A 20,371-nucleotide genomic window follows, 5' to 3' on the forward strand; every position below is an offset into this window, starting at 1 on the left:
CCAGTAGACCTAGTCCACTGGGCACATACGTCAATTCAACTTCTATTCCATGTGGAAACAACGTTGATTCAACCAGTGGGACATAATCCACTCACTGATTAGACTACAGTACACAGAGGGCCACATCGACATCTCCACTGCTGCTCAGCTCTCCATCACCAGGTAAATTGACATCAGATCGTTTGAGAAGATAATAAGCGGCATCTGGGTTTGTGGAGATGCCTTGCATTACGGAAGTTGTAGGCTACTGTAAATTAAGAAACTGTGATATGTATTTGGTTTCTTTCTCAAATCCACCAAATGCAGTATTTACATTTGTTTAAATATATTACATTTGACCACCTTTTCGAGGTATCCAATTACTATCTTGTCTCATCGCTACACGCCATGCGTCCGAAATACAACCCAACCAAGCCGCACTGCGCGCACCCAACCCGGAGGCCAGCCGCACCAATGTGTCGGAGGAAACACCGTGCACCTGGCCACCTTGGTTAGCGTGCACTGCGTTTCGGACACAGGAGTCGCTGGTGGGCGATGAGGCAAGGATATCCCTACCGGCCAAACCCTCCCTAACCCGGACGACTCTAGGCCAATTGTGCGGTCGCGTCCGGCTGCGACAGAGCCTGGGCGTGAACCCAAAGTCTCTGGTGGCAAGCTAGTGCAGCTAGCGCTGCGATGCGATGCAGTGCCCTAGACCACTGCGCCAGTATTTACATTTTTAACATGATAATTAGGTCCTACATGTATGAATTGACAGCAAATATTGTCAGTCACAACCCTGTGGCGGCGGCACTGTAATTATAGAAGTAGACCTACGACATATAGAAAGTCGATTATGTATTTACCATTTAGTAGATGTTATACTTTACCTACAGGGTTTACGGTGTTTAACTACAATTAAGTCGGATATGAGTAATCCACACTGCATTATCTTAATTATTTCAGTAATCCATATTGCGTAGGCAAAAAAACAACCTCTGCTTGATTGAAGTTGCGCTGTAGCAGTTCTATTATTCTCTTTCTATCTGGGAGTCGCGTCTTGATGACGTAGGCGTAACATGTGTGAGTTGTGAGTGAGTACATTGAACGATGGCTGGCCACATATCACAACAGCTGGAAGATTTATTAAATCCTTTGCCCAAGTTCACAGATCCAGAGGACGATCATGATGAAGGTATATTGCACTGTTTGTCATGTTTAACAGGTACATTTTGCTTTCGATTTGAAGACAATGTTTCCGTTTTTATGTATAAAGTCATTACACACACGCCAGGTAGGCGCGTGGCAACAGCATGCAAAGCTAGACAGTTAGCAAGCAAGCTAGCACACGGAAATCACCAATTTACCAAAAACCTCTCCATAGCCTGTTCTGATGACCACCATGTAAACTGGTAACCGTCAACATAGCCAAGTGTTTGTTGAAGTTTCAAACTGAGCACAATGAATGTAGGACGGGAGCCACTGCACTGCGCCATTCTAATAGCTGATCCTACTAGCAACTACTGGCGCTGCTAGCCAGTTATATTGACTTTTTTCACGACACGTTGGCGGTCACTAGCTAGCTAATATTCTTATCGCTCTCTCTAAACCTTCTATTCATTGCTAGCAATTATGCTTGAAGTTGGGATTAGTATTCTCACCCTGGCTGCGGTTCAATATGAACATGACATTATGGAAAGGTGTTTTATCCTGTCATAGTTATTCAACTTGTCTTTCTTTTAAAGACGTTTGAATTAACCTATCTGTAACATTTTGGCTCTGATAAGTTGCCAGCCACTTTGTATATTGATCAGATAAGACTGAATGACCAAGAGACAAGTGCTCAATCTGACTGTTTTGATTCCTTCCAGATACGAAAGCCAAGGTGGTTGAGGCGTTTGATGAGGGTGATGATGAGGATGAAGCTGTGGTTACCTTGAGTGGGCTCCGGAAGAAAGCTATCACTCTGCTGGAAGAGACTGACAAACGGTACCTGGGCAAGGCAACATCTCGTAAAAACCTGCTGAAGGAGAACGAAGGGTCTGGTGAGTTGGAACATGATTGTGTCATTTATAATAATGTTAAACATATATGTAGGATAATCAATGCATATATGTAGGATAATCAATGCAGCTGACCATGGGTGAAAATAAATACGGAACCTGTCAAGAAAGTTGATAGAGAGCTGTGGTTTGGGTACTTGAAATGCATCCCTTTTTCCTTCAATCCATGGAATTAGCCCAACTGTCGAACTGACAAAGTTGGCTTGGTAAAAGCAATAGGGTATTAACATTAATTTGACTTAGTCAATCAGATACATGATTACCTTTTAGGATGGGGGGAGGTTGGGTGTATTTATTTATTGGCACTGCATTTGAAAATTGTCGTTTGTAGAATTCTGCCCTCTTGTGGTTCTGTAAGGGGCACTTTTACAATATGTAACTGACCACCATTCGGTTCAAAATGAACAATACTGAACACAAATATAAACTCAACATGCAACAATTAACAATTTTACAGAGTTACAGTTCATATAAGGAAATCAGTCGGTTTAAATAAATTCAATAGGCCCTAATCTACGGATTTCACATGACTGGGCAGGGGTGCAGCCATGGGTGGGCCTGGGAGGACATAGGCCCACCGACTTGGGAGCCACGCCCACCCACTGGGGATCCAGTTCCAGCCAATCAGAATGTGTTTGTCCCCACAAAAGTGCTTTATTACAGACAGAGATACTCCTCAGTTTGGGTGGCTTGTCTCAGACGATCCCCCAGATGAAGAAGCCGGATGTGGAGGTCCTGGGCTGGCGTGCGGTTGTGAGGCCGGTTAGAAGTACAGCCAAATTCTCTAAAACAACACTGGTGGCAGCTTATGGTAGAGAAATTAACATTAAATTCTCTGGCAACAGCTCTGGTGGACATTCCTGCAGTCAGCATGACAATTGTATGCTCTCTCAACTTGAAACATCTGTGGTATTGTGTTGTGTGAAAAAACTGCACACGTTAGTGGCCTTTTATTGGCAAAGGAGAAATCCTCACTAACAGGGATGTAAACAAATTTGTGCACAACATTTGAGAGAGATTTATTTTTTAAATTTTATTTCACCTTTATTTAACCAGGTAGGCTAGTTGAGAACAAGTTCTCATTTACAATTGCGACCTGGTGATACGCTTTTTGTGTACGTATGAAACATTTTCGGGGATCTTTTATGTCGGCTCATGAAACATGGGACCAACTTGCGTTTTATATTTTTGTTTAGTATATAAATAAATGTGCCTCATGCCACACTGGACTCTATAATTTTGTAATGTCTCCTAGAATTGTACCACAAGGCAAATTGCTGGCGAACAGGAGACCATAGCTTTAATGGATTGATGTTGGTTCCTTATTTACAATTGAATCAAGTCCAGTTCTATTCTATGCTCAGCTGTGCATGGTCATATCATGTGTAGACGATTTATTACCGTATAATAGCTTAGGCCTACATCTACTAGTGGTCTGTTTTTTTTGGTTATTCATTGGAGGAATAGCTTTGTTTTTAATCAAGCTAATCCCTGTTTATCCAAACAAAATGCCTTGATTAAGGCAGAGATTTGCAAGTCAAACATGGGGCCATGCAGCAATCAATTTAAACCTCGAAGACAACTGATTACAGCATTTAAGATGTTGTGTACACGGCATCCATACTGTTATTCAGGTGCTGAGTGGAAGGCCATCTACAACCGTATCCGCCTGCATTAGTTATAATTGCTACATTTGTATGAACATCCATTTTTTTCTTAATTTACATCAAATCTAAAATTGAATCCTGGTGTTGTCGTTCAAATTTAATGTGTCTTTTTAGGAGAGGATGATGAGGATGATGATGAAAACGAAGAGGAGGAGGAGGAAGAAGAAGATGACGATGCTGATCTGGAGGATGGAGAGACTGAAGCTGGAGATGATGATGATGAAGAGATTGAGAGTGACATCGCTAAAATGAAAAGCTTGGTGTCTAAGCTGAAGGAGACTGACATCACACTTTCCTCAGTGACAGACTTCCATAAGCTAACAGAGGGAATGGATGATCTTGGAGAGAGTGAAGATGATGATGATGAAGAAAGTGATGATGAGGATGGAGAGAGTGAAGAGGAGGAGATTGAGAATGAAGCTGACGATGTGGAAGCTGTGATGACATTCTCTAAAGAGAAAGTGGATGAAGAGGTGGAGAAAGGGAAAGCTGTGAAAGATCAACTTGGTATGTATTTGTGTTATAGGGGAGGACCATCCTCAGGGAATTTAATAAAAAACACAAATAGTAAAACATTAAAGTTATCATTTTTACATAAAACTATACTAAATATATTCACGTCACCAAATCATTGATTAAAACACACTGTTGCGATGGTCTACAGTAGCCTCAGCAGCACTCTGTAGGGAGTACCATGGTGTAGCTGGAGGACAGCTAGCTTCAGTCCTCCTCTGGGTACATTGACGTCAATACAAAACCTAGGAGGCTCATGGTTTTCACCATGAGCTAGTTTTGCCTATTCATACACCTGGCTCAAACAGAGGGATGCTATGTTAGCTAGCTGGCTATGACTATCCCACACCACTGGAACTCTGACAAGTCAAGTTAAAATATACCTTTAAGCACATTTTATCACCTCCCTTTCTCAGTAGACAACCATGTCATTTATTTTATTAAATCTCCACAGCTCTTTGGGACCAGCTACTTGAGGGGCGAATTAAAATGCAGAAAGTTCTTCTGACAGCCAATAAGCTGCCACAACCACATACCTTCCCAGAGTTCAAGAAGAGGGGCGGAGCAGAGTTTGCTGGAGCGTTGAAGAATAGTGAGTGCGTTTTGTTTCTGCTTGCATTACATTTTTCTTTTTACATTTTTTTTTTTTTTTACAGCTATCAACAATATGAAATTAATTTAACTTTATTGTTCTCCAGGGGAAAATTGAAAAGAAAGAAAATGGCATAGGACAATAACATGCATTACAAACAAAGTTTACAACCCTGTAAATGATGTGGTGATAGTACTGAATGTTTTGTCTAGACGTGTTATCTCCCAGACACAATGTAGAACATTTGTATCGCTTGCCTGCATATGCAATGATCATGAGTGCGTAAAATAAGTTACTTTAAATGCAATGGCATTTGAAACATGAATTTTTAATCCTAATGGACGAGCTGGGTGCTAGTGTTATGGTTGTAGTAATTAGTGGGTAGAAAATAATTTCAACTATTTGCCTAGTAATAGGCTAGGCTGTCGTGAGAACAATTCTACAAGGAGATTGTCATAACAAAATAACATTTACACTCTTTTGTTGTAAGAAATATCCTAATCCTTCTGGTTTCCACAGTGGAATCATATGTGAAAGCTAGTTTTCCTTTCTCTCATTATTGTTTAAACCTGACCGATTTGGCCTGATTCTTCTAATACTATTTTTTTGCTCAAGGCATGGTGGTAGTCCACCTCCCTCATGAAAATCACTCATACAATTTTATAATCAATGCCTACAGTAATAGGATTCCTCTGGCCATGGGCAATTAATCCAGTTTTTCCTTTTTTCCCTCCTCCACGCGCTGATCTCAAAGCTACGAGACACTGGCTTCGCCTCATTTACATATTTATTGCATTGGACTCAAATCTGGCGAGTGATTGATGTGGATCCTGCCTCCTGAATTTTTAGCGGCCCATTATTATGAAAGGGAGGGAGGGGGCTCCGGCGTGCCAGTGTACTTTTGATTAAAGTTGAAGAGGACAGAGTCATAAGTGTTCCCCACCTCCTCTCTTTTCCTACGCCCTATGATTTGGAGGGCAAATTCTCTAAAATTTGTTTTAGTGGATGTTGACAAGATGTGGACTAACAAAAGCCGGGGCGGGACTGCTCCAAGGGATTTTAATCAGTCCTGCTTGGGGGCAATACTTTCTATAGATTTGTTGGACAAGTGAAGTTATGAGGCATATTTTCTATTGTTATGTGGCATAACTTCAGTGTATTTATATACGTTTTTGGGGCTAATATTGAGTAATTGACTTTCACAGTTAACTCGTGCTTCCCAAATTCATAAAGACCAATGTATACTTTACCTCAGACAACACTATGTTCACAACATGTCTGCTTCACTCTACCCTCTTGGTTCCCATATCGCTCTGTTAGTTTATAAGGTCCTGTCAGCATGTTCTCTATGATGTTCTAAGGTCACAAAGCCCTGAAGGCTCTCCAGAGGTCTCTACTGGAGCTACAGGACCAGCTGCTCCATCAGAACCCAGACACCAGGCCCATCTCCCTGGGCAACACCTGGGGAGCACACAGGTCAGCACTGCCTCTCCTCCACGTCCACAGACAGAACATGAAGTGCTCTGTTACATGAAACACTGTCCTGATTAACGTGAATAGGATGCAATATTTCTCTGAAATGCCCTTGAATTCAGCCTCCTTATGGCTTTAGAATTGATGGTTGAGTATTATTTTGTTGTTCTGTATCTGTAATATAGTGAGGAGGAGATTCACAGTGATGAGGAGGAGATTCACAGTGATGATGAAGAGGAAAGGAAGGAAGCAGTGGAACCGACAGGTCCTCCCAAACGGAAGCTGGAGATGGCAGAGTACCCAGACTTCATGGCCAAGCGCTTTGCTGACTTCCAGCCATACCGTGATGCCACGCTGCAAAAATGGCACGACAAGACCCAGCTGACCATGGGAAAGAGCAGCAAGGTCCCCCCCCCCCCCCACCCACACACACACACACACACTCATCTGCACCAACCAAGGACACACGTCCACATGCACCAGCTGCACAGAGCTTAGCTCTTATCACCTAACCAGTCTGCACTGCAGTGTGTGTGTGTGTGTGTGTGTTTTCCATCGGCATGCACTGTGCATAATAGCACCATCCGTCCCTAAGCACACTTCAGCACTCAAATTTCATAGCTCTCATAAACCAAGGGCTAACATGCCAATTAAAAACCAGACTTCATATTGTCATTTTTCCCCCCTTCATTGTTCTGGTGTTTTCACTAGACATACTGCATTAGGAATAATCTAATGCTCTTTGTTTTTCTACATAGGGTAGTGATGTTGTAGCTGTGTTACGGTCTTGTTTCTGACTCTTCTTCTCTTCTCTCAGGGTTTTGGGGCATTTGACAGAAACATCCTGATCCAGGTGGAACAGGTGCTAATGGACAAGGACAGGCTGTTGAGACGCACCCAGACCAGACGCTCCGAGTACAGAGTCCTGGGCAAGCTAGAGGCCACTGCCCCTGTACCCGAGACCACCACTGCAGGGGGAGAGGTGAGACTGGAGGGGAGGAGGGAGGGTTATGTAGGATAGGTAACATTTGCCAGCAGCATACCACCCTGCATCCCACTGCTGGGTTGCTTCTGGAGCTAAGCAGGGTTGGTCCTGGTCAGTCCCTGGATGGGAGACCACATGCTGCTGGAAGTGGTGTTGCTGGGCCGGCTGGCGGCACTCTTTCCTCTGGTGTAAAAAATATCCCAATGCCCCAGGGCAGTGATTGGGGACATTGCCTTGTGTAGGGTGCCGTCTTTCGGATGGGACGTTAAATGGGTGTCCTTACTCTCTGAGGTCATTCAAGATCCCATGGCACTTATCGTAAGAGTAGGGGTGTTAACCCTGGTGTCCTGGCTAAATTCCCAAGCTGTCCCTCATACCATCATGGTCACCGACTCATCCCCAGCTTACAATTGGCTCATTCATCCCCTCTCCTCTCCCCTGTAACTATTCCCCAGGTCGTTGCGGTAAATGAGAACGTGTTCTCAGTCAACTTACCTGGTAAAATATATATATATATTTTTAAAACATGTTGCGAAGGCTGCCAGATAGTGTATGTAGCCAAGTGTCATCCTTTTGACTGCTAGTATCCATACTAGCGAGAACACATCCCCCCTTAGGTTAACTGTACAAGAAGCTCTATAGTTCAGGTTGCTACTCTGATTGGTGGAGGCTGTCACCATGATACCCCCCTCAGTCAGATTCCTTCCAGCTAATTGTATTAAGCTGTTACAGCATTAACTGAGTGGGATACATTTATCTCTGTATCTTAATTGAATCTAGTCAGCAACTGAACTATACTAACCTGAAATGTAGGCAGTGTCGCGGCCCAAAATGATTCAAAGCAAGGAGCATTTGCAGGTTGGTTAATACATTACGGGAGAGAGAGGGGTTGTTTCAGCAGTTTTAGATTAGGGCCCCGCGTGGCTCAGCCATCCCTCTCCTTCCTCCAGAGGTGCCACTTTATCTGGAGAGCAGCCTGTTTATCTGGGGTGTTACATCTGGAGTTTATGGCTTCACCTCCTGCACAACGCTACATGACAGAGCTTTCTCTCTCCCCCACCTCTCACTGGCTCTCACCTTCCCTCTCGCTCTCTCATTCCTTTGCTTTCTCTTATCTCCCTCTGTTTCTCTCTTAGGGGACAGAGCAGGTGCTGAAAGCCAATACGCATCTGAAAGACCTGGACGAGGAGATCTTTGATGATGACGATTTCTATCACCAGGTAATTATCAGCCCTTCTGCATGAAACATTCTCCTACACTCAAGGACTGAAGCATTCCTAAAACGTTTTATTTTCATATTAAAGTGGACAGAGACTATTGCGCAGGAGATAGGCAGCATCAGAATTCGACCTGCTGTGATCTTGGTAAAGTGCCCCTCTACACATGGTGTTGTGAGTCTGGCTTGCCACGATACTCCTATAGGGCTATAGGGTGGCACTACGTTGTGTGGGGTGAAGCACAGGGACTGCCCTTGTTATTGTAGTTTGTCCTTCAGAGGACACCGCCCCATCCGCTCAGTCTCCCCAGTCCGAAGGCTCCGGAAGTGCAGTTCGGAGCCATTCCCAGTGGGACTTAGCCCTCCATGCTCCAGTCATGCTCCAGTCATGCTCCAGTAATACCTGCATTCTAATGTGGCTAACCTCTCACGGCAGGCTGGAGCTGGACTGATGTTTGCATTTACCTAAACTTTTTTAGTCAGCAACTTTGTGCATGCCATAAATCACCATTGTGTGTGCGTGTCTTTCTGTCTGTCTGTCTGTCTGTGTGATGCTGACTCCTGTATAAGGACTCTCCACACTGCTCAGTACAACTGAGGCGTAGTCATTAACCATATCTGTGAACAGAGCAATCACTCACACTGGATTAGAGTCATTATGTAGCGCCAATGGAGCTTTAACAGTTACATTCACTAAGGAACTGCAAGATATGCAGATTCCTAACCTACGTCCTGACCAAGGATGAGGAAAAAATATGTATTAAAAACTGGGTGGTTCGAGCCCTGAATGCTGATTGGCTGACAGCCGTGGTAGATCAGGCCGCATACCATGGATATGACAAAACATTTCTTTTTACTGCTCGAATTACGTTGGTAACCAGTTTATAATAGCAATAAGGCACCTCGGAGGTTTATGGTATATGGCCAAAATACCACGGCTAAGGGCGGTATCCAGGAGCTCTGTGTTGCGCACAAGAACAGCCCTTAGCCGTGGTATATTGGCCATATACAACAACGTCTCATACCTTATTGCTTAAATATACAGTACCAGTCAAAAGTTTGGACACACCTATTCAGTCAAGGGTTTTTCTTATTTTTTTTGTATTTTCTACATTGTAGAATAATAGTGAAGACAACAAAACTGAAATAACATGTAAGGAATCATGTAGTAACCAAAAAAGTGTTTAACAAATCAAAATATATTTGAGATTCTTCAAATAACCACACTTTGCCTTGATGACAGCTTTGCGCACTCTTGGCATGGAATGCTTTTCCAACCATCTTGAAGGAGTTCCCACATATGCTGAGCACTTGTTGGTTGCTTTTCCTTCACTCTGTGGTCCAACTCATCCCAAACCATCTCAATTGGGTTGAGGTCGGGTGATTGAGGAGGCCAGGTCATCTGATGCAGCACTCCATCACTCTCCTTATTGGTCAAATAGACCTTCCACAGCCCAGCGGTCTGTTGGGTCATTGTCCTGTTGAAAAACCAATCATAGTCCCACTAAGCGCAAACCAGATGGGATGGCGTATTGCTGCAGAATGATGTGGTAGCTATGCTGGTTAAGTGTGCCTTGAATTCTAAATAAATCAGTGTCACCAGCAAAGCACCCCCACACCATCACACTACCTCCTCTGTGCTTCACGGTGGGAACCACACATGCAGAGATCATCCTTTCACCTACTCTTCGTCTCACAAAGACACAGCGGTTAGAACCAAAAATCAGAAATTTGGACTCATCAGACCAAAGGACAGATTTCTGCCGGTCTAATGTCCATTGCTCGTGTTTCTTGGACCAAGCAAGTCTCCTCTTCTTATTGGTTTCCTTTAGTAGTGATTTCTTTGCAGAAATTCAACCATGAAAGCCTGATTCATGCAGTCTCCTCTGAACAGTTGATGTTGAGATGTGTCTGTTACTTGAACTCTGTGAAGCATTTATTTGGGCTGCAATTTTTGAGGCTGGTAACTAATGAACTTATCCTCTGCAGCAGAGGTAACTCTGGGTCTTCCTTTCCTGTGGTGATCCTCATAAGAGCCCGTTTCATAGTGCTTTTGATGGTTTTTGCGACTGCACTTGATAAAAAAAAATCCAGATTGACTGACCATGCATTTAAAGTAATGATGGACTTTCATTTATCTCTGCGTATTTGAGCTGTTCTTACCATAATATGGACTTGGTATTTTACCAAATTGGGCTGTCTTCTGTATACCACCTCTATCTTGTCACAACACAACTGATTGGCTCAAACTTAAGAAATGCATTCCAGGTGACTACCTCTTGAAGGCGGTTGGGAGAATGCCACCTTCTCCAGATCCTTCAGGTTTCGGGGCTGTCGCTGGGCAATACGGACTTTCAGCTCCCTCCAAATATTTTCTATTGGGTTCAGGTCTGGAGACTGGCTAGGCCACTCCAGGACCTTGAGATGCTTCTTACGGAGCCACTCCTTAGTTGCCCTGGCTGTGTGTTTCAGGTCGTTCTCATGCTGGAAGACCCAGCCACGACCCATCTTCAATGCTCTTACTGAGGGAAGGAGGTTGTTGGCCAAGATCTCGCGATACAGCCCCTCAATACGGTGCAGTCGTCCTGTCCCCTTTGCAGAAAAGCATCCCCAAAGAATGATGTTTCCATCTCCATGCTTCACGGTTGGGATGGTGTTCTTGGGGTTGTACTCATCCTTCTTCCTCCAAACACGGCGAGTGGAGTTTAGACCAAAAAGCTCTATTTTTGTCTCATCAGACCACATGACCTCCCATTCCTCCTCTGGATCATCCAGATGGTCATTGGCAAACTTCCGACGGGCCTGGACATGCGCTGGATTGAGCAGGGGGACCTTGTGTGCGCTGCAGGATTTTAATCCATGACGGCGTAGTGTGCTACTAATGGTTTTCTTTGAGACTGTGGTCCCAGCTCTCTTCAGGTCATTGACCAGGTCCTGCCGTGTAGTTCTGGGCTGATCCCTCACCTTCCTCGTGATCATTGATGCCCCACGAGGTGAGATCTTGCATGGAGCCCCAGACCGAGGGTGATTGACTGTCATCTTGAACTTCTTCCATTTTCTAATAATTGTACCAACAGTTGTTGCCTTCTCACCAAGCTGCTTGCCTATTGTCCTGTCGGCCATCCCAGCCTTGTGCAGGTCTACAATCTTATCCTTGATGTCCTTACACAGCTCTCTGGTCTTGGCCATTGTGGAGAGATTGGAGTCTGTTTGATTGAGTGTGTGGACAGGTGTCTTTTATACAGGCAACGAGTTCAAACAGGTGCAGTTACAGGTAATGAGTGGAGAACAGGAGGGCTTCTTAAAGAAAAACTAACAGATCTGTGAGAGCCGTAATTCTTACTGGTTGGTAGGTGATCAAATACTTATGTCATGCAATAAAATGCAAATTAATTACTTAAAAATCAAACAATGTGATTTTCTGGATTTTTGTTTTAGATTCTGTCTCTCACAGTTGAAGTGTACCTATGATAAAAATGGCAGACTACATGCTTTGTAAGTAGGAAAATCTGCAAAATTGGCAGTGTATTAAATACTTGTTCTCCCCACTGTATATCGACATAACCAGAAAGGCCGATCAGCAAGGAAGAAGCCACTGCTCCAAAAACGGCATAAAGCCAGACTATGGTTTACAACTGCAATTGGTGACAAATATTGTACTTTTTGGAGAAATATCCTCTGGTCTGATGACACAAAAATAGAACTGTTTGGTGATAATGACCATTGTTATGTTTGGAGGAAAAAGGGGGAGGCTTGCAAGCCGAAGAACACCCTCCCAATGAGGAAGGACAATTTGTGGATATATTGAAGCAACATCTCAAGACATCAGTTAAAGCTTGGTTGCAAATGGGTCTTCCAAATAGACAATGACCCCAACCATACTTCCAAAGTTGTGGCAAAATGGCTTAAAGACAACTAAGTCAAGGTATTGGAGTGGCCATCACAGAGCCCTGACCTCAATCCCATAGAAAATTTGTGGGCAGAACTGAAAAAGCGTGTGCGAGCAAGGAGGCCTACAAACCTGACTCAGTTACACCAGCTTTGTCAGGAGGAACGGGCCAAAATTCACCCAACTTATTGTGGGAAGCTTGTGGAAGGCTACCTGAAATGTTTGACCCAAGTTAAACAATTTTAAAGGCAATGCTACCAAATACTAATTGAGTGTATGGAAACTTCTGACCCACTGGGAATGTGATGAAAGAAATAAAGGCTGAAATACATCATTTTCTCTACTATTATTCTGACATTTCACATTCTTAAAATAGTGGTGATCCTAACTGACCTAAGACAGGGAATTTTTACTAGGTTTAAATGTCAGGAATTGTGAAAAACTGAGTTTAAATGTATTTGGCTCAGGTGTATGTAAATATATATTTTCACTGTGACTAGTGTGTACATTGAGTGTTCCCCTGTCTCAGGGCCTGGAGCTGGCCATACAGAAAAACCAAGCTCCATACTAGCAGAGGAGAGCCGGGGGATTAATTGAGGACATTAATGAAGATTATCTCTCTCCTGATGGGGGTCAGGGAGAGGGCTGCATGGTTGCTGATTTTAAACAAAATGGTCCAGTTAGTCATGACACGGCGTTACTATCTCTGGGGGGGAACTCAAAGGAACATGGATGAGTAGTGGAACCACTGCCTGTACTGTGGGACTGTGTGGATTGTGTGACTGACTGTATGATGAATGAGCGTTGTCCTCTCCACCACAGCTCATTAAGATGTTGTACTGTGAGGTCCAGTGATGATGATGCTCTGGGGTTCTGGCATGTTGTTGCTCTGCTAACTGAGGCTGATGCTCAGCAGTGGTACATTCTGGCAGAGACTGGGCGGTCTGGGCCCGGGTCCTGGGATTGGCTGCTGGGCTGACACTGATGAAGAGGTTCCGATTTAAGTGAAAGGATTTGCTGCTGGGACAGAGAGGGAGAGCTCTGTACTCTGGTGAATGAACAGGGGGGTAAAGATGTCTACACACACGAAACTAAATACTGTTTTGAAACGAGAAACTAAGTCTCCCCCTTTGCGCTCTTTCCCTCCTCTCCCCTTACTCTGTTCATCTCAGCTTCTGCGAGAGCTAATTGAACGTAAGACGAGTGCTGCAGACCCCAATGACCAGGTGGCTATGGGCAGGTGAGCGACGTGTGTGTGTGTGTGTACATGCATCTGTTTGTGTGATGCTAGGATGTGGGGTTTACCCCTCTAGACTTTTTCTGATCGGGGCTCCTCTCCTTCCAGACAATGGCTGGCCATTCAGAAGCTCCGCAGTAAGATCAAGAAGAAAGTGGACACCAAGGCCAGCAAGGGACGCAAAGTCAGGTGAGTGGAGGGAACGGAGAAATGGTGAAGAAATACAGGTTCACTAGAATATTTCCTTTTCTCCACATTCAAACTCAGAATAATTTAGTTTCATTGTTTCCCTGTACGTCTTGTTCTAATACTCCTAACAGGCATAAATTGGGTCTGTTTTTATCATCCACTGCAGAGCAAGCTCTTTATTTCTCTGTCCAGGGAGGCTCCAATGACAGAATTTATGAAAATACCTAATACATTTACTTCCTCCGATGCTGGTTAAAATGCTATAGTTTATCTATAGTCCTTTCAGTTATTTCAATTATCTTTTTTATAGAAAAAGTCCCCCTCTGTTAATGTAAATTACATTTCCATGTGGCCTGATTAAATATTTGAGGACTCAAATTGATCATTTGTATTTATACATATAAAACTATTTGCCGGTGGAAGAATTGCAATTACAGCGTTTGTTTTCTCCATTTATTCCAAGTGGAAAGGTCAGCCTTTTATTTAGGGCCTTTTGTACCCATGGTTTTTCTCTCTTGTTTATCTTCTACACACAGGCACACAGCACAAACAAATGGACTCAAACACTCACATTTCTTAATGGACAAACCACCGTTACATAATTGAATGTGTGTGTGTGCTCTATTTCTGATGGTGTTTGTGTGTGTGTGTGTGTGTGTTTTCGTGTGTCTGTCTAGGTTCCACGTCCACAGTAAGCTGGTGAACTTCATGGCCCCCATCGACCACCTCTCCATGAATGATGGCGCACGGTGAGCACCTTGTTGTTGACGCGTCACAGGCGTAATGGCAGCGCACTTCACCGCTGGCATGCCAATATTGACCTGTTCTTCAACCCATCACCTCCTCCTTTATCTTGGGGCTGTTAGTCACAGATCTGTGTTCTATTCTCCTGTCACAGCCATACATCTGTCCCCTGGACAGCTACCCTCTCATCAATCCCTGTGCCCTGCTTTGCTTGCCTGCTCTCACACCCGCATTGTTCCCCCTGTACCTGTACCTTCTGCCGCTGGCCGGTGAGAGTTGGCGGGATTTCTAAATGAGATGAACAGGGTCTTCAGTCGTAATGTGTAGGCTGCTGACTGTCCTATTGTACGTGAGTTTACAAAGGACATAGTGTCGCAGTTTCCACATGCTAGTGGGCCCATATTGATTCTCAGCGCACACCTGAGACGGAGGGGACAGTAAATGGCTAGGCGCGTCCTCTGCCTCTCTCTCTTATCTGTCCTCTTCCAGTCTATACTGCAGGTGGAGTAGCGGAGGTGTTGTGTTCGCTGTGAGACGACAGGCATTCTAAACATGGTAATGACTGCACAATGGGCTGCCCCAGCCCTGCCCGCGTGCACCTCCCACCTCATTTCCATAGCAATCAATGGCCTACAGTAATAATGGTGATGTATGGCCGTTGCATCAGGCTGGCCGTTGACCTTTCCCAGAGCCACACTGGCTGACCTTTGGGAATGAATGCCCTGGCACAGCCCCCCCCCCCCCCCCCCCCCTATACCTCCCCTCCTCTACCACTGCGCTGGCTTTACGGATGCAGCCTGCCATGCTCCACTGGCTCCATGAATGTTAATGTGGAGGGGGGGGGGGTGGTGGTGTGTGTATCATGCATACATGACATGCACATTTAAGTCCTCTAGAAGGTATTGAGACTTTCATCATGGCACATTTCTGCATCGGCATGTGACATATAGGATATGCAATTTTTAGGCAGGCTGCACCTTCAACACACCCCTGTTGTCTCTTGTCTTCTGTCCATTGTGCACACAGAGACGGTCAGTCCTATATCAGCCTGGGTTTTCTGCCCTCGTTATCCCGGTGCTCCTCAGTATTCTCCAGCTGATGTTTACCGAGCTCAGGCAGAATGAGAATGTATGCATTACGTGGTGATGATCAGAGTGTATTGTATTCCTTGACCCTGGTGGCGCATTTCAAATGGGGATTAAGTCCCTCCTGTGGCTGGATACAGGCTGGCTGCCCCTTGAGAGCAACACAAGGCCCCTCTTTAACTCAACACATTACACAGGAACTAGTTTTGCTGTAGTGGACCCAGTTTTGTAATAGATTTTAAATCGGTATGGTTGTCCACTGCAGTGTGGGAGCTTTGGCTGTTGTCCTATCCCATTGAAGATGACCCACAAGCAGTCTTAACATGACTGTCTGCACTCAGACTAGACCAGTGCAGGCTAACAGACTCCCTTGACTCTTTTTAATCATCTCAACACAATTAACTGAGACATGTGACATCACATACCGCCATCTAGTGTCTGTTTCATAATGCACAGGCTTCACCTGCTGTACATTTGCATGTATACGCTGAACATGTTTTATGGATGTAGAAAATAATTGTATGTGCAGATAGTCGGACACAAACTAAACCAGCCCCGTCTCAAAATTAGGCCGTATTTATCTGCCTGTCTGAGTAGAGCCACTTTGACTGGAACATTTGACTGATTGAAATGACTGAGCTGGTTAGGGGAGATGAGTCTGCAGGAAGGCAGTCCAGTCCAGAGATGGAGAGCAGCTGGGGCCTCTGATTCCATCCCTGCCTGGCTGTGTGTTTCTGCTCTTTGTCATCGGCAGGCCAGCCCCAGACAGAGTGACAGGCACTTGTGTTCACGCAGTAATCAGAAGGCCCTGCGCTCCATAAAGACCCCTCTTTGTCTCTCCTCTCATCTGGACTGTTGCATATTACCCCCCTAATTGGAATCCTGCAACTGGGTCACTGGCATTGTCTCTCAAGTGCCGTCAAGTCGTTGAGACGCATGAATGTGGAATTATTCCTTCTCCCAATGAATCGAAACCTCTCCTCCCTTTCTTTTCTCTCACCCACAGATTTCCTCTTTAGTCACATTCAACTGTTCAGTCTGTTGGTGACAGCCAGGTTTGATAATACTTTTACCATGATTATTCTTGACAAAAAAAAGTCATGTTTAAACTTGGATTTTTCTTGTTGGTGTAGGACTGAGTTGTTTCGCTCACTATTCGGGAAGAACTCGTTTGCTGAAAGTGCGGTGCGGGAGTGACATGCTCTGAGCGAGCAGGAGAGGTGGACAGCACAGAAGACAGAAAGCACCCAGGAGATGAACACAATACACCTCTTCTGGTCCAGTTCTGCTCCTCTAAAAGCTTATGGACAGTATCAGTCTCAAGTTTAGTTCAGACTGGACCTGACTGGTTTGGACTTGGCTTCAAAGGCTTGAAGAGACTGCTTTCTCTATACATTTTGATACTGTCAGGAAAAACTACATTTTTGCCAACTTGTTTCTATTGTCCCCCTTCTGTGAATAAATACCAAGGTGATTTCTGCCTGCTGACTTATTGGAGGGGAAATTAACAAATGCAGATTTAGTTGGTGATTAAATGTTTTATTGGAGTGTAGTTTTTTTTAACTTATGGGGGATAACACTTGCAACCTAATAAGCAGCCATGCCAAACCTGCATAAAGCAATTCCTCTAACTTTCTCCAAACAATCCTGTTCTCTCTGCTCCAATAGGAGTAGGAAGGGCCTGATGTTGCAGTTTGTCAGTGATTAGTGCTGGAATTAGCCAGCCTAGCGTGCCTCCACAAATGAGCAAAGCCCTCTGGGAGACCGGAGAGACCAGGCAAGGCACATTTCCAATTATACCACCGAATGACTCATTTTCTTATTGGGCCTCCCATAATTGTGATGGGTATTGGGTGTATGCAACTCAATTTGTCTTACATATTTGTTGGTAGGATGGTAATAGAGTTGACAGAGCCAAGGGGACGATATGAAAGTGAGACGGGGAAAAAAAAACAAGGGATGAGATGGATCCCTCACTATTTGTTTGATCTGTTGAAGTTTGGGGAAAAAAAGTGCCACTGATCATCTGTGGGTTGATGCCTGCATGAGAAAATAATATCATTTCGAAGTAGTCCGAAAAATGTCTCTCCCTAAGAATACTTTTTCCTCGCTGAACTTGGCAGAATTACATTGTTGTGATGATCCATTTAATGGTAAATAATTTAGTAATAATGCAGTTTGAAATGCCAACTCAATCTTGCTGCGTTTCATTCCGCTTGAAAAAGCAAAACAAATCTGTCAAACCAGGTAAGTTGTATTTTATTAAATTTGAACTGAGGTAATTCGGGTTCACTACAGTAAACACATTAACCTTTCTCATTCAGCCAATCACCTCATTAGTAACAGGACTACCAGCAATAGACAAATATAACTTAAGACTAGCACTGTGCATGAAGTCATCCTACATTGCAAAATCAATTTTTTACCTGACATTGAAACAAATATTACCTGACATTGAAACAAATATTATGTTAAATTTGAGGCTCTCCAGCAGCTAGGCCACCATCACTTTGCCATAAAGAAACTACAGTATCCAGGATCCATCACTGTTCCTCAATGAGCATAACCATGTTTACACAATACTATCATTTTCTGTGTCACTAGTTACCACAGCCATAAAGTCACAGTGGCTATATCGTAGCTTTTTGGTCTTTAAGGTTAGGCATGTGGTTAGCCATAATGACTTTTTGGCTGTGCTAACTAGTGACGACCCATTTTCTCCTTGGAAAATACGTCTCAAAATAAAGTAAACTACAATTTACAGAACATTTTAAAATCACACCTTTTGTAATACTGAATGTATAATTCCAGTGTTCTCTTTAACATGATTGCCATTTAATAAATTAGTCACCTAAATGTTTTACATATTTTCTTACACAATAATTGTTAAAAAAATATACCCCATGGGAGGGAAAAATGGAATTCTCAACCATTATGGCACCAATTAATTACCATTAGTGTTTGCTTTTGTGTCAGTCTTTTAGTATACTATAGAACAGTAAGGTGCATTCAGAGAGGTGGTGACAGCTGCTATTCTACCCGCATCAGTGTGTGCCTGCCTGCCCAATGGCTCACCCCAGGGCCAGTGTGGGGTGGTTGGGTCTGAATAGGGCCCTCTTCTTGCCTCCTGCTGGGCTCGTCTCTCCAGGCCCAGGGCAGAACGACACGCTATCCCCATCACAATGCCACGCTCCACCTCCTACCCTGGGTTTAATCAGTAATTAAGTGCGCCGTGCAAAGGTGTGCAAACCCTCCACCCTCGTGAACCCTCCCAGCAATCTGCTGCAATTTTATTGTCAAGATTACCATCAAAACACTCAAACTCAATGCATGTTTTCCTGTCCAATAGGACAGAGGCTCATTATGATAGCAAATGAAGAGCTGCTTCCACCTTGGCCAATTGTGTGGTCCCCAAGCTTGTCGTCATTCATGCTAGTTATATAGTTTCTGGTCTTGGCTTTGTCTATCATTTTTGAACTTACATAGATATCACAACAAACACATTCTGTAAGACGTATAAATGCATTACCCTGGATATCAGACGTATAAATAAATCCATTACCCTGTGTCTCAGCTCTCCCCCCTCCCTCCAGGATCATTTTCATCTGTAACAGCACAGCCTCCGTTGGCTCCTCCAGCCTCAGCTTCTGGCACAGTTCCACTGCACCTGAGACAGTGGGGCAAGGCTGGGGAGAGGAGGCGCTCTAGGTGGCGGCCGGGGCGGCATCCATGGTGGACAGGATGCGGACCACCTCAGCACGCTGTGTAGGGGAGATGTGCTGCGTCATGTGCACAATGGAATCCATGGCAACCTCAGGGTTTGCTTGGACCAGGCTAAGGAGGAGAGAAGAGAACCTGAGTGAGATGAAGGAGATGTAACCATTTGTGTACCTGGCTGTACATGGAATAAATAGATTCTGTGGGAATCAGTGACATTGCACTTTCCTGACACCAGGAAATATCCCACTGCATAAACATGGTACTATACAAAGCTTTGAGTAGACTTCTACCGGCCATCTCAAGGCTGGTAGATTTCCAGTGACATGCCAGGCTGGTAGGTTTCCAGTGACATGCCAGGCTGGTCTCTAGAAAAACACGTCGATTTCGGCCGTTTGAAAAGATCTTGAGAACATTGATATGCCGTCATGGGTGCTCACCAGAAAAACAATGGCACAGCGTTGGGCTCAGAGCACCGTGCCATGGCAGCTCTCCATTTTCTAGCAAGCAGGGAGAGTACTTACTAAATGGAAACAGCGCTTTAAAAAAATCTATTAATGGGTCAAAAATCAACATTCGTCCAATTATGTCAAATCCCGAAGTGAAACTATGAGATCAGGTTGGACCAGCCTGTTAAACGAGCGGTCGGTCTCACCTGCGAATCTGCTTGAGGATGTGGTCCCTGCGGATGTACTTGATGTTCTCGTCGATGACAGACCTGGCCCCCTCCTCCTCCTTCAGCTGCTTCTCCAGCCACTCCACTACCTCCTCATTGCTGTCCCACAGATAAGCCTACACACACACACACACACACACACACACACACACACACACACACACACACACACACACAGAGAGAGAAGAGAGGAAGATTTAATCCAACTTCTCAGTGACATTCTTTTTTGGGGCTAGGTTTTATCCATATCAGTGGAAAAACCCACGTCTGAACTCATGTTTGTTTCGGGCAGTAGAGCACTACAATCACATTCTCATAACCTTGCTTGTCTGAATGAGTGGGGGGA

The 20,371-nt window shown here is 44.4% G+C and overlaps 2 protein-coding genes across 21 annotated transcripts in view; one reads left to right on the plus strand and one right to left on the minus strand.

Moving 5' to 3' along the window:
* Positions 1-440: 440 nt before the first annotated feature.
* On the plus strand, positions 441-17,110 carry aatf (apoptosis antagonizing transcription factor). The gene is made up of 12 exons (XM_021618452.3): positions 441-1,174; positions 1,851-2,024; positions 3,824-4,216; positions 4,677-4,814; positions 6,176-6,290; positions 6,473-6,692; positions 7,105-7,269; positions 8,409-8,492; positions 13,550-13,617; positions 13,723-13,803; positions 14,481-14,552; positions 16,766-17,110. Exons 1-12 carry the CDS (start codon positions 1,090-1,092, stop codon positions 16,827-16,829), a joined length of 1,659 nt encoding a protein of 552 aa, XP_021474127.2. The 5' UTR covers positions 441-1,089; the 3' UTR covers positions 16,830-17,110.
* Positions 17,111-17,875: 765 nt separating this feature from the next.
* Positions 17,876-20,371, minus strand: part of LOC110533878 (acetyl-CoA carboxylase) — a 57,581-nt gene continuing 55,085 nt past the window's right edge. For all 20 annotated transcript variants that reach the window (XM_090186653.1, XM_090186647.1, XM_090186649.1 and 17 more), the window contains 2 exons: positions 20,005-20,141; positions 17,876-19,466 (listed from right to left, as the gene is read on the minus strand). In XM_090186653.1, coding sequence (XP_090042779.1) covers positions 19,337-19,466; positions 20,005-20,141 — 267 coding nt within the window. In that variant the 3' untranslated portion in view covers positions 17,876-19,336. The remainder of the gene's footprint in view (positions 19,467-20,004; positions 20,142-20,371) is intronic.

Source organism: Oncorhynchus mykiss, chromosome 10 (genome assembly GCF_057628025.1).
Source record: "Oncorhynchus mykiss isolate SJ-2025 chromosome 10, ASM5762802v1, whole genome shotgun sequence".
Lineage (NCBI taxonomy): Eukaryota > Metazoa > Chordata > Actinopteri > Salmoniformes > Salmonidae > Oncorhynchus > Oncorhynchus mykiss.

Coding starts and splice junctions, on each gene's coding strand:
- aatf (XM_021618452.3), top strand. CDS start 1,090: ATGGCTGGCCACATATCACAACAGCTGGAAGATTTATTAAATCCTTTG. Junction 6,693..7,104: donor CCATGGGAAAGAGCAGCAAG/GTCCCCCCCCCC, acceptor CTCTTCTCTCAG/GGTTTTGGGGCATTTGACAG. Junction 14,553..16,765: donor TCCATGAATGATGGCGCACG/GTGAGCACCTTG, acceptor TTGTTGGTGTAG/GACTGAGTTGTTTCGCTCAC.